At 45.9% G+C, this 14,703-nt stretch overlaps 1 protein-coding gene across 11 annotated transcripts in view; it reads left to right on the forward strand.

Annotated features, from left to right (window-relative positions):
- The window catches only part of PNPLA7 (patatin like phospholipase domain containing 7), a 387,559-nt gene that overhangs the window by 174,783 nt on the left and 198,073 nt on the right, over window positions 1–14,703 (forward strand). For all 11 annotated transcript variants that reach the window (XM_030535369.1, XM_030535370.1, XM_030535368.1 and 8 more), the window contains one exon: window positions 1,769–1,882. In XM_030535369.1, coding sequence (XP_030391229.1) covers window positions 1,769–1,882 — 114 coding nt within the window. The remainder of the gene's footprint in view (window positions 1–1,768; window positions 1,883–14,703) is intronic.

Genomic DNA, 14,703 nt, shown 5'->3' on the forward strand with positions numbered 1-14,703 from the left:
ATTTAATGGCTTGCACCCCATTACTTTCTTTAATCTTGTAGGAAGCTTCTGTTCTTTTGCAATGCTGTTGGTGCCCCATGCTCTGGGAAGAAGCCCTTTAGTCTGAGCCCCAAGAGCCCAGTGAGGCCAAGTGAGATAGGCTCTTAGGCCTTGACTACACTACAAAGTTTTGTCGTCAAAAGCTGCCTTTTGCCAACAAAACGGGAGGTGTACACACTACAAAGCTACTTTTGGTGGCAAAACAAAACCACCTCCACGAGCGGCGTAGAGCTTTTTGCAGCAAAGTTAAAGCAACAGAGCGTCAGGATAGGTAAGTCAGCCTGCTGTCTCCCCTCCCCCAGGCACACCGCTCTCCTCTCCCTCCCACCACACACTTCAGTTGACAAAGCAGCTAACAATCTGCTAGGATGCCCCTGGAACGATGAGATTGAGAAACCTGCATCATGTGATGCTGTCCCAGCCCCATGAGGCACTGCAAACCCTTCCCAAAGCACCCTGCAGCCAGTTGCACAGTGGGATAGCTACCCACAGTGCACTGCTCTCTGTGTCGATGACTCTGCCTACACAAGGAGTTAGTGTGGACATGCAACAGCAGTTTTAATTAAAGCCGCATAACTTTTATCGACAAAACTTCGTAGTGTAGGCAAGGCCTTAGTCAGAGACGCTCTGCAGGGGCTAATGCGCCTCAGCAGGGATTTGCACTGACACCAGGCAGCCTTTTCAAGACAGAGTAGAGTTTTAGTCATCCAGAAGACAGTATTGAAAGTCCTTAGGTTAGCGAGAGAGGGTTAAGACATAGTCCATCTGGCCTAGCCAAGCCACTCTTGACTCCACTTCAGGCTCGGTCTCTCTGCCACTTTCAGTCCCAGGTGAGAACAGCCAAGCCTCTTCCAAAAAACAACTCTTATCCCTGTCCTGTCTGTTCTTTGTCTTCATGTAGCCACATGGAGTTCACATACCCACCTCACTCCTCCACTGGAGCTTCCCACTGTGAAGTGCCGATTGTTCAGTTATTAGGAGTTTTCATTGTCTCTCTGGATCTCCCATTGATATGGGTCAGCTTTGGCCAGTCCTTTAATGACCCATTATGTAGCTCGACAGCTAGGCAACACACCAGTCTCATGTCTCCTGCACTGCCCTAAGATCACACTTAACCCTTTAGCCCTCATTGGGTAGCAATGTAAAGTATGGGAGAAACTGAGTCATGCATGGGATTAATCAAAATATTACAGAAAATTCCTACTTCATCACACTCCTCTATTCATCTTCAGACTCTGATAATATGATCACTCACCTAGTTATAAGCTCTTGCACTGATGAAAAAAGTGTAATTACCAAACTCTCTTCCTTTTGCACACTGTTCTTATATATGTGCAGGTGTGGGAATTTATCGAAGTTCAAAGGGAATTTTTTTCCTTTAACATTTTCAGCCTTACTTCCCACTAGTGTCAGGTTTATTTCCATGAAGAACAGCAATCTACCTAGATGAGGAAATGCTCATTTGTCAAAGACTCTGATTAACTGAATGGTTTTTCTGCAGCTAGATGTGAGTACAGTAAGGTATCAACACAAGACCACTCACTAGCACTGGGCAGCTTGTTCTACTTAAGTACATGTTATCAAAAAATTGGAGGGTGGGGGCAGAGATGGGTAAAGCTGATTCCAGTGATCAAGTGGTTCTGTTCTGCTTTGTTGCATTTTTATTTGGGCAGTGCGCTAAGATTTACCTTTGAAGTCTTAGTTGTATTTTCTCTCTCCCCTCTGGCAGGTGGAGGCATTAACCCATCAGCCTAGAGCCACAACAGTACATGCAGTCCGAGATTCTGAACTGGCCAAGCTACCAGAGGGAGCACTGACATCTATCAAACGCAAATTCCCACAGGTAAGGAAATTGGCACTCTTCTCTCTCCTGCCTGCTTCCAAGAGCCACAGGTTCGTTGTCTCTCTTTTAAAGAAAAGACTAATGTTCCATATGCAGATTTATTTCTTCAGTCTTAGCTGTAAATAAGATTTGTTGTGGGGATATCTCCGAGCCTAGGGTTGAATTCTCATCTGCTGTTCAGTGAAATACACATTGCTTAAACATGAGGATGAATTCATGTACCGCTCCCTGGGTGGAGCTGAGTAGAGGTGCTGATGACTGGAAAGCATAAATATTTTCTAAATAAGACACACCTTGTTTCAGAAGATAAACTAGCAAAGGGAGTTACTTGCAGAACACAGGTTATTTTTAATGGGATATAAAGAAAATAAGGTCATAAATACTTGCAGTTCTGAACTGGTGACTATAATTAGTGATATAAGAGAGTTACCTGCTTATCGGACAGTGCAAGATTGTTCCCTGTTGTTTAATTTCTAATGCTTTGTCCAGGCCTGTGTTAAATATCCCAAGTGAAAGGAGCTGCCTTCACTTCCTTTGGGAGATGATTCCCCAGCTGAACAAATCTTCCTCTCAGGGTATCTTTCCTGATTTAAACTCAAGCTGTCCTTATTTCACCTCATTGCTTAGATCAATACTTCTATACTCTCCCTGACCTTTGTATTTACAGATTTTGCTTTTCTCTTAGTCAAGTTCCTTTAATCTTTTCTTATAAGTCTTTTTCCAGGCCCCTGATCATTCTGTTACTCAGCATTGAATTCCCTCCAATTTAATATCTATCTGAAGCAATGTCCAAAATTGAACACACTGTTCCAAGGTCAGGTATACCAGACCTTCAAGCATTCCCTCATAAAGATATATTGTTCCTCTCATTGATTTCCCCGCTCCCCCAGACACACAGAGAAGTTGTATCTTTTGTCTTAATTATGCTATTTTATAATTTTTCAGCCTTCCCTTCATATATTTTGGAATGTAATATTTTCTCCCATTGCATCATGCTCCAACTGGATGTCCTTGAAATCTAATATCTTGGCCTTTCTTCAAATATACAATTTCCTTTGATAGATAGATATTGTAGAACAATGGTGATGAATTAACTGCATGGTATATGGGAGATCACAATGGCCCAAATTCTTATGCCCTTGTGTTGAACAGTACCATACTCCAAGAATGGCCCAGTTCAAGTCAGTGGCATTACTCATAAATTAGGTATTACCTTTACTCATGCTAGCTATTGGACTCTGGCCCAATATTATTTCTATGTAGATTTCGGAAGCTGGGGGCTAAGGAGATAAATGTTGAGTTGATGGAGATACCCATTGAATGAACTCCTCCATTAGTGATTGTTACTGCTGTATTCTTTGTGTGTTTTATAGTAATGTTTTTAATATATCTGGAAGCAGTACACGGTTAAATGTATATATGCATCGATTTACCTGTCCAGAGACCGCTGGCTCCATTGATATTGAATGGGAGCCTATCTTCTAAAGCCACATATACTACTCCTGGGGGAATTCTGCACCACTGTGCATGTGCAGAATTTATGTCCCCCACAGATTTCTTTGTTTCCCTGCAGAAAAATAATTTTCTGATGGGGAAGCAAAGGGAAGCCACAGAAGTGGTCATGCAACCCTCCCCAGCAGTATGTTTTGGGTGCCCAGGACAGCCAGCAGAGAGGTAAATCAATGTGGGGTGGGGGCAGGACTGAGGAAGATGTGGCTGGTGGCTCCTACCCTGCGCTGGGCTCAGCTGTTAGTCCCAGCTGGGCAAGATGGGACTTCCTCTTCCCCTGCATGGCATCCGGGGCTGGGTCAGACCCACTCCCAGTTTTCTCCCCTGGCTGTAGGAAGCTCTGCAAATTCCCTCTTTCTCCTCCCTGTCTCGCGCTTCCTGCACCCATCGCTCCTCAGCTACAGGGCGAGGGATCGTTGTACAGGGGACTGCTCCCCCATCCGTCCAACCCTTGTGCATCCAAACCCCCTCATACTCAGACCCTCCTGCCGAGCCTCACACTCCCCCTGCACCCAGAAACCCCCCAGCGAGTCCCACTCCCCCTGCACCTGGACCACCCCGACGAGCCACCCGCACCCAGATCCCCCTCTACCAAGCCCCAACCAGCTGCACCTGGATCCCAACCCCACTGATCCCCACTCCCCCAGCCTCTGGACACCCACTCCCTGCTGAGCCCCAACCACCTTCATCTGGACCCCCTGCAGAGTCCCATTATCGTTGCACCCAGAACACCCCAACAAGCCCCTGTGCATCCAAATCCTCCTGCACATGAATCTGAGCCACCCACACCCAGATTGCCCCACATAGAACCTTCTCAACCCACACCTGATCCCACCACACTGAGCCCCTCCACTCTTGGATCCTGCCTTGCTGAGCCTGCCTGCCCGCACCTGGCATGGAGGGGCAGGGCTTTGGGGTGTCTCTAGGGCAGGCCCAGTCTTTGCACTGTGTCAGGGTTGGGTACAACCTCACCGCTGAATCCGTGTCCCAGAAGGGGAGTTGCACAGTGATCTCCCACCTCTGTGCAGCCCGTGGTCTGTGCTCCCCAATGCCAGGCTGGAGCCTCCACATTATTTGAAAAATAAAATTGGCAGAATTTAAAAATATTGTGCACAGAATTTTAATGTTTTTTTGGTGCATAATGCCCTCAGAAGTAATATACCACATTGACTGGTGAATTCTCTCAGCTACTGAGGACTGGACGTCTTTGCTTTGTCCTCCACCTCTGCCTCTGGGGCATTGGTGTTTGAGAATCTGATTCCGTTTTCCCTTGAGTCTATCAATACCCTTAGGCGATCTGGGCTGAATTTTTCCTGTCCCCTACAAGCCTGAGGAATGGGAATCAAATGCTGGTATCCCTAAATGTGTTGTGTGCGTAGTGCTACTCATCCCACCAGCCCTTTGTCGCCTCTTCTTTTGTACTATTAATTGATTTATTTAAATGTATCCCCTTCCTAACACTAGTGACTCTCTCCCTCCAAAGCTCTGTATTTCTGTATCTGGCTGTGTATTTTTAAAGAATTGGACTGTATTACAATGTAGCAAAAATGCTTAAAATATTTATATGTTGTCCCTTCCCCAAAGCCTGTGAAAGTGTTTTATGAGATCGCTCTCTGAATTTTAGAATGTGTGTTCCTGTATTTAGATGCCACGGAGATTGTTTTGTATTGGTATTATTGTTATGGGAGTATTTTTTATCAAGCCGCTCCAGCAAAGCTTCCAAAATTCTACTGCTTAAAATTCGTCTTCTTGGTCTCTAAGCAGATAGCAAAAACTGGTGCTTATGTAGAAAGGTGTTTCTAGAATTCCTGTACTTGGTTATTAGTAAGATTAAGATTTTGTTACGGTTATTTTTAGTAAAAGTCATAGTCAGATTGTGGGCATTAAACCAAATTTCATGGAAGCCCGCAACCTGTCCATGGGGCAGGAGGGAACTCACTGCTGGGACAGGGAGCAGCAGCTGACAGCTCCTCCACTCCTGCTGGTGCAGGCAGCGGGGGCTGAAGCCTAAAAAGTCTCAGAGGTCCGTTAAAGTAACGTGACCTCTGTGATGAAATTGTATCCTTAGTTATTAGACATTGGGGGCCACTGGATGTCTCTTGCACATTCTTTAAGGCTGTTCTTGTGTCATCCAGACATCTAAATTCAATATACTATGTTTCCTGGGATGCTCCTAGCGTGTGGCCACTGTTGTCAAAAAGGATCATTGGGGATGATTAAAAGCCACTGCCATTCAGCTAGCCACAGTGTATAGTAGGGATGTAAATACCAGTTTAAAAATTTAACTGGTTAAATAATTAAAATCATGTCATTTAAACATTAACCGAGGTCACTCTGGCAGGCTGGTGCCAGCCCACAGATGGCCTGCTGGGGCTGAATTCCTGCCTCCTCGCCACTGCTGGAGCTGCTCTAGCCAGCCTGGCCTGCTGTGGCTGGGGTCCCGCCAGCACACCTGCCATGACCAGGGGCCCTCTCTGGCCTGCCTGCTGGGGCTGGGGTCCTGCCTGTCCACCGTGGTCGGGGTCCCTCCAGCCTGGCTGGGACTGAGGTCCCTTTGGCCAGCCAGCCCGACATGGCCTGGGCTGCTCTAGGCGGCCGGCCACCGGGGTTAACGGTTAAGGTCTGGTTAATGGTAAGCCTAATGCAGGGAGCAATTAACCACTCAGAGACTTCAAACAGCAGGGCTGATCCGGCTTGCCAATGTTCAGAGCCATGCACCCTTACCAAGCTACCAACAAACAGACTTGTATCAGCTGGCACAGAGAACTCTTCTGTCAGCTGCCTCCCTTCCTGGCTCTTGAATCACTCAGCCCTTCAAACTGAGAGCTGGAATGGTATGAAAATCCTAGCTGTTCGCTGGAAGTCTGGCACTGAATGTTGGTGTTCTTGAAAAAGGCAGGATGTTGACACTTCAAGAAATCCTCATGACAGACTGTGTACCTAGTGTTAGGTGTGATAAATAGACTAGCTTTCCTTCCTCGTGTTCGTTCTAAAGGAAAGAGGTAGGATGATGCTGGCGAGTGATCTGCCCGTTTGTGGTGCCAAAGCCGAAAGGTTTCAAGTTCAAAGAAAGCAGAGATTTAAGGTGAGTTTATAGGCTTCCAGTGGGAATCATAGGACAGGGAGGGACATCGAGAGGTCATCTAGTCCAGTCCCCTGCACTCCTGGCAGTACTAATTATCATCTAGCCCATCCCTGACAGGTATATGTCCAACCTGCTCTTAAAAATCTCCAGTGATGGAAATTCCACAACTTCCATTGGCAATTTATTCCAGTGCTTAACCACCCTGACAGTTAGGAGGCTTTTTCCTGATTTCCAATCTAAACCACCCTTGCTGCAGTTTAAGCCCATTGCTTCTTGTCCTAGCCTCAGAGGTTAAGGAGAACAAATTTTCTCCCACCTCTACCCCGATATAACGCTGTCCCTGGGAGCCAAAAAATCTTACTGTGTTATATCGAACTTGCTTTGATCCGCTGGAGTGCACAGCCTCGCCCCCCCGGAGCACTGCTTTACCGCGTTATATCCAAATTCGTGTTATATCACGTCGCGTTACATCGGGTTAGAGGTGTACTTGAAAACTGTTACATCCCCTCGCAGTCTTCTCTTTTCCAGACTAAACAAACCCATTTTTTTCAATATTCGCTCATAGATCATGTTTTCTAGACCTTTTATCATTTTTGTTGCTCTTTGCTGAACTTTCTCCAGTTTGTCCATATCTTTCCTGAAATGTGGCACCCAGAACTGGACACAGTTCTCCAGTTTAGGCCTAATCAGCTTGGAGTGCAATGGAAGAATTCCTTCTCGTGTCTTGCTGATAACACTCCTGCTAATACATCCAAGAATTTTATTTATTTATTTATTTATTTATTTTTGCAACAGCGTTACACTGTTGACTCATATTTAGCTTGTGATCTATGACCCCAGATCCCTTTCTGCAGTGCTCCTTCCTAGGCAGTCATTTCCCATTTTGTATGTGTGCAATTGATTGTTCCTTCCTAAGTGAAGTACTTTGCATTTGTCCTTATTGAATTTCATCCTTTTTACTTCAGACCATTTCTCCAGTTTGTTCAGATCGTTTTGAATTATTATCCTATCCTCCAAAGCACTTGCAACCCTCCCATAGAATCATAGAATATCAGGTTGGAAGTGACCTCAGGAGGTCATCTAGTCCAACCCCCTGCTCAGTGCAGAACCAATCCCCAACTAAATCATCCCAGCCAGGGCTTTGTCAAGCCTGACCTTAAAAACCTCCTAAGGAAGGAGAGTCCACCACCTCCCTAGGTAACCCATTCCAGTGCCTCACCACCTTCGTAGTGAAAAAGTTTTTCCTACTATCCAACCTAAACCTCCCCTACTGCAACTTGAGACCATTACTCCTTGTTCTGTCCCAGATTGGTGTCATCCACAAACTTTATTAGTGTACTCTCTATGCCAGGGGTGGGCAAACTGCGGTCTGCAGGCCACATCTGGCTTGCGAGATGGTCCTATTTGGCACCCGAGCTCCTGGCTTCCCTGCTGTTCCCCCTCTCCTGCAACTTCAGTTCAGTGCACCACTGGCGCAGTGCTTGGGGCTGTGAGCTCCTGGGGCAGCGCAGCTGCAGAGCTTAGCCTGACCAGGTGCTCTGAGCTGTGTGGTTGCAGTGGTGGTGTGGCCTGGCTCCAAGCGGGCAGCATGGCTATAGTGCTGCCAGCCACCGGTGCTTCTGGCAGTATGGTAAGGGGACAGGGAGCAAGGGGGTTGGATAGAGGGCCGGGGAGTTTGGGTTGGTGGTCAGGGGGCGGGGGTGTGGATAGGGGTTGGGGCGGTTGAGGGGGGAAATGGGGTTGAATGGGGGCAGTAGTCCTAGGGGGGGTTGGATGGGGCAGCAGGGGGCAGTCAGGGTAGGAGTTCCAAGGGCAGTCAGGGGACAGGGAGAAGGGGTGTTTGGATGGAGCAGGGGTCTGGGGGGGGCTGTCAGGGAATGGGGGGGTTGGATGGGGTGGGAGTCCCGGGGGGGGCAGATAGGAGGTGGGTGCTGGGCCACGTCCCCCTCCCCTAACCAGCCCTCCATACAATTTACGAAACCCAATGTGGCCCTCAGGCCAAAAAGTTTGCCCGCCCTGGTCTATGCCATTACCTGAATCACTGATCACGATATTGAACAGAACCAGACAGAACTGATGCCTGCGGGACCCAACTTGATAGGCCCTTCCAGCTTGACTTTGAACAAGTTATGCACACACCTTGTAGTAGCACCATCTAGCTTGTATTTCCCTAGTTTGTTTACGAGAAGATCGTGTGAGACGGTATCAAAAGTCTTACTAAAATCAAGACATAACACTGCTTCCCCTCTTCTCCCCAAGGCTTGTTACCCTGTCAAAGAAAGCGATTCAGTTGGCTTGACACGATTTGTTCTTGACAAATCCATGCTGACTATTACTGACTTTATTATCTTCTAGGTATTTGTAAATTGATTGTAAGAATAATAGGATGTGGATACTTTCACCTTTAGGTTACCAGTTTGAATGTTCTTACAGCCTCTGCTGAGTGTTCAGTGACTTGTGTGAAATAAGTTGCTTTTGGTGGAGAACCTAGTTGGACAAGTGAAAAATTGCCACTGCTTTTGGCATTCCTGTTGGCAGCGTCAGCAGAGGATCAATAGGTGTGTATATCTCATCAGCCAAGGCTGCATGCTTATGGAGATGGCAATACCCTTAAAGATGGACTTCCCTGGTTAGGCTGAAGTGATTAGAGAAGGTCATATGTGGGATGCTGCTGCTTTCCATGGGTCATCTGTTCTGGGACAAAAACAGCTACAACTACAGCCCCAGAGATGTTGTTCTGGACCTCTCATTAGCTTTCAGTGCCCTTTAAAGAAATGATGCAACATTTTTAAAGGAAATGGATTTTATCTACTTATTTTAGAATCTGCTTCCAGGCATGCCATAGTGAATTCTAGCGACATGACATATATCAAAGGACACCACGCAAGCGTGTATGCCAGAGATTATGGCACTAACCTAGGACCTGAGTTTAGAGTGGTTTCACAACTGTACTGCTTGGTTCTGAGTCTGTTCAAAACCATCCTCTATCTGGGATGGTGAGCCATACTACACCCCTTTGAGTATTTCAACTGTAAACTTTTCCTAAGTGGATCACGCCTTCCCTGGGGGTTTCTGCCGTGACAGTTATTTCAGTGATGTACTCCTATCTCAAGACACTTCCCTCAAGCAATGTGTATACTGTTGTGTTCATTCATTACGCTTGGTACGGTGGCTATGTTCAATAGGGCAGGAGAGGCCACTGGCTTTCCTGGATTCAGTATACTGTGTGTTCTCACAAGCCATTAAAATCCATTTTTTTTTGGTACCACGGGAGGGGTGGGATGTGGGGAGAAAGGAGAAAGCAAAACCTGCAGCTGAACCTTAATCATCAGTTGTGGCTCCCAGATAAGGCAGGCATGTTAGGCGTCCTCAGTCCCAGTATCCCAAAGTCCAGTGGGTCTCGGGCAGTGCTTTGACACCTCTCTGCCTCTGGTACTTGCGAAGGTGCTAGGAATGGTTGAGGGCAATCAGAGAGTGAACAGCTGGTACCTGTTTTGGCATTGCTGTTGTCAAACCATTGGAAGTTTTCATGTGAAATCTCTTCTGAGGCTACTCAGTGTTGTGACAAGTAGGGTATCTCACAGGCTAAATGTTGCTTGCCTTCATTCATGTTCTCTGAGCTGCTGTCTGTCCCATTTTAAAAACATCATCTGGGCTGCTCTCTGCAAATGTTCTTAACAGGCCTGAACTAAATGCTATAGAAGTGATCTAGATATAACGGGAATTTAGCACACGTAAGGCAGCCAATATTGCTACTTCACGATAATCTGAATTATGCCCTTGTCATAAACAGACAGTCCAGGGTTAATTCCTCTTTTATCTGTAAAGGATTAAGAAGTTCACATAGCCTAGCTGACACCTGACCAGAGAAACCAATGGGGGGACAGGATGTGTTCAAAGAGGGAGGAGGGAAATCAGTCTTTTGTCTGTTCAGTAAGTTTGTGCTGGAGTGAAGGATCCAGGAATCAGCCATCTAACATTTCTTAAAAGTAGTAAGTATTTAGAGAAGGAATGTATTAAATTATTTTTATTTTCTTTTGTGACTTCTTTTGCATAAGAGGGAGAATCAAATTGGGTTTCTTTTGTGTAACTTTAAGTTTTTGCCCAGAGGGACATCCTCTGTGTTTTGAATCTGTTATCTGTGAGAGTAGCTTGCATGCTAATCTCACAGAGGTATTCCTTTCACCCTTCTTCTTTAATTAAAAGTCTTCTTTTAAGAATCTGATTGATTTTTTTTCCTTATTTTAAGATCCAAGGGTTTTTTGGATCTGGGCTCACCAGGAATTGATGAAAGGTGAATCAGTCTCAATCCTGCCAGGAAAAGGGGGATAAAGACTGGGAAATATTTGGGGGGAAGATAGAGTTTCCAAATGACTCTCCCATAAACGTTTGTTTAAACTATTTGATGGTAGCAGCTACTAGATCTAAGCTGGTTAATAAGCTTAGGGGTTATCTCATGCAGGTCCCCACATCTATACCCTGAAGTTCAGAGTGGGGGTGACACCTTGACAACGATAATCTGAATTATGCCCAGCCTACCAGTAAACCCTTTGCAGCCCCTCAAGTCAGTTTCTTCTGATTTTTTTTGAGTAATGGATAGGCAAAGGGCAGGGAGATGAGCTAAATCACCGATATCTGCTAGGGTCTCTAATAGCCTGCAGTATAAGATTCAGTAAATTATCATTTAACATGGTTGAAATAAAGCTGACTTAATGGGTTGGCTATTGGCTTTTAAATGCTAAATATCTTAACTGGTATTCTGAAAAAGTCACAGATGAAAACGGTTGGCTTTGTCCTTGTCTCTCTGTGCACATCACAACAATACTGCACCATTGGGCATGGCTGGCAGTGTTTGGAGAGGGCCAGTGTTGGGACAAAAATTGGGGTTGTTGGTTAGGACTAAGCTGCATTTGCATAGCTGTTTGTATTGGAAGCATGTGCAATGCCTGCATGGGGGCAGGGGGTGCATCAGATTGGGGAAAAAGGAATAAGGGACAGGGTCCCCTCAAATTATACTGTCATCATTCTGGGTTGGCCCAATGGGCCCCTTGCAGGTAGGCATGGTGTTGCAGGAGAGCCCTTAATTGATTTTCCCCTAGCCAAGGGTATCATAAAGTCTGACCAGATGGCTCGGTGCAAAAGAGCACCCTGTTGTGGAGGGTCTTATCTATTAATGGAAAAGCCAATGCAAAACATAAACAAAGCTTTCTCCCTCAACATCTCAGGGTGACTAGGTCGTGTTTTAGTCCATCTCTCACCCACCTGAATCCAGTGCTCACCTCTACCGAGATTCTTCCCCAGGGGTTCTCTCAATTCCAGTCTTTGCCCCTGGTGTTAGGCCTCATCTCTGGAATCATGTGTCTGGGGAAGTCCTCCCACTGTGACTCTTCTCCTGGGATAACAGGTGATCCTTGCCAGGCTGGACTTCTGGCCAGTATTTGAGAAACCCCTGGCTGAGACTAGGCCCTCTTGGATGCTTGCTGACTGCAGCCGTCCAGCTAGGAGGCTCCCCTCTCTAGGAGCAGCTCTTACAGGTTTCCTGTTCTGGTAGGTTCACCCTCTAGGCCCTCTGCTCTGCCCTCTTGCTCAGGCCTTTCCTTATACAGCTTCTCCACAGGAGCTTCCCGTGTCCCATTGGAGTTTGGGGTAACATTTATTAGGTCCAGGTTAGGGTTACCATATTTGAACATTGAAAAAAGAGGACAATCCTGGCCCTCCCCCAACTCTGCCCCTTCCCCACCCCATTCCAACCCCTTACCGAAAGTCCCCACCCCAACTCTGCCCCTTCTCCACCCCCATTGGACCCCTTCCTCAAATCCCCGGCCCTGCCTCCTCCCCTGAGCGTACCACATTCCCCCTCTTCCCCCCTCCCTCCCAACCACCTGAAACAGCCACCTCCTCCCCAGGCTCCAACTTTCCCGTGTCCTGCTGCTCTCCAACCTGTGCACCCCAGGCTGGGAGCTTCCGCCCGTACAGCAGCAGCCGGGGCCAAAGGGGAGGGAAGTTGCTTCGAGCCCCGTGCCTGCTCCCGAGCTGGGCGTCTCAGCCCCAACATGCACTTAGGACAGAAGAATCCCATGCACTGCTACAGACTAGGGACCGAGTGGCTAGGCATCAGTTCTGCAGAAAAGGACCTAGAGCTTACAGTGGACGAGAAGCTGGATATGAGTCAACAGTGTGCCCTTGTTGCCAAGAAGGTGAACAGCATTTTGGGCTGTATATGTAGGGGCATTGCCAGCAGATCGAGGGACGTGATCAGTTCCCTCTATTCGACATTGATGAGGCCTCATCTGGTGTACTGTGTCCAGTTTTGTGCCCCACACTACAAGAAGAATGTGGAAAAATTGGAAAAAGTACAGCAGAGGACAACAAAAATGATTAGGAGGCTGGAGCATATGACTTATGAGGAGAGGCTGAGGGAACTGGGATTGTTTTAGTCTGCAGAAGAGAAGAATGAAGGGAGATTTAATAGCTGCTTTCAACTACCTGAAAGGGGGTTCCAAAGAGGATGGATGTAGACTGTTCTCAGTGGTAGCAGATGACAGAACAAGGAGTAATGGTCTCAAGTTGCAGTGGGGGAGGTTTAGGTTGGATATTAGGAAAAACTTTTTCACCAGAAGGGTGGTGAAGCACTGGAATGGGTTCCCTAGGGAGGTGGTGGAATCTCCTTCCTTAGAGGTTTTTAAGGTCAGGCTTGACAAAGCCCTGGCTGGGATGATTTAGTTGGGAATTGGTCCTGCTTTGAGCAAGGGGTGGACTAGATGATCTCCAGAGGTCCCTTCCAGCCCTGATATTCTCTAATTCTAAGCCGACGCTATCTAAATTCATGTACAAATGAGTGCAGATTTTAAGTGGAGGGTAATTAACTATTGGAACAACGTACCTAAAGATGTGGTGGATTCTTCGTCCTTTGGTCCTGGAGTGTTTAAATGAAGACTGGTTTCTCTTTCTGAAAGAGATTCTCTAGCTCAACCAGAAGTTATGGGCTGGGTTGGTGCAGGAATCTCTGTCCTGTGCTATGCAGGTAAACTGGATGATTGTAATGGTCCCTTCTAATCTTAAATTCAATTAATTTAGTTTGTGACCCAGCAATTTAGTTTGTGACTGCACCATTACATGGCCATGTCTATCCATCGGGCAGCTCTGGGAGGAGATGTATGTTCTCCTTGAAGTTACATTTGTTAATGTCAGTGTTCTGAGCAAAGCTTAGCCACTCTTTCAGGTGAAACCTACTTTTCTAGCTAGAGGTGAAAGTTCTGAAATTTTTGCTAAGGCAGGTACACTCCGAATATCATGTGATTCTTCTGTGCTTGAGATTTAACCAGTGAAAAATGATTGCTACTGCCAAAGACTTATTTCTGTTGAAAGCATCAGAGAGGGACAGATTATAGAATATCATAGCAATGTAATTTTTCTTACACAAAAATTCCTGTAAAGTGATATGTATTTCTTTTATAGGACAAAGAGCGCAACTTTTCTGAGACATAATTCAGTTCATTATTCTTGGTTTTTATTTTTTTAAATGAAGATTGCTTTTCTGCTGTGAATCAACTTCTGCCAGTAAATTAATAGTGATGGTCAACTGTTGGGATTTCAGTGAGCAATAATCAGTGAGCAATATTTTTAATAATTAAGTTATCTAAAGTGGAAAATTAAATTTAGATGTGTTTAACACCATCAGCTTCTATAAATAAACAAGTTGTAAATTTTCCCAGAAGTCCAAACTATAGATGAAACAAAGAAAAGACAACAATTCCCACTGATATATTTTTTAGAACTGAATTCTCATTAGAATGATTTTTCAGGATGGTTTACAGTAAAGCAAATTAAATTTCACAGATGAATGGAAACAAAATTTTAGCTAAAACTCTGACCTTGAAAGATCATGTACGTAACTCACAGATGGAAATGGACCTAGAGAATTACAGGTTCCTTGAAATATGACAGTGTAGAATAACCATGGATAGTCGAGCATAGGGACTGGAGTAGCTGTTAAACAGAGCTCTGGAGAAGAGGGATAGCAATGAAATTGAAATCATATGGGGGAGATGGAATGCACAGCGGTGCACTTGTATTATAACTGGAGCAAATTATATATAATTGAAGTGCTGTTTAGCCCACTGTGTTGGAGGGTGTTCAGTTCTGAAGTTGAAGTAAGCCAGCTGAGAGTAGGGTCAGAGGAGGAGAGCTGGTGGGGTTAGTCTATGAACATATTAAGAGGGCTTGG

This window comes from Gopherus evgoodei, chromosome 16 (genome assembly GCF_007399415.2).
Source record: "Gopherus evgoodei ecotype Sinaloan lineage chromosome 16, rGopEvg1_v1.p, whole genome shotgun sequence".
Lineage (NCBI taxonomy): Eukaryota > Metazoa > Chordata > Testudines > Testudinidae > Gopherus > Gopherus evgoodei.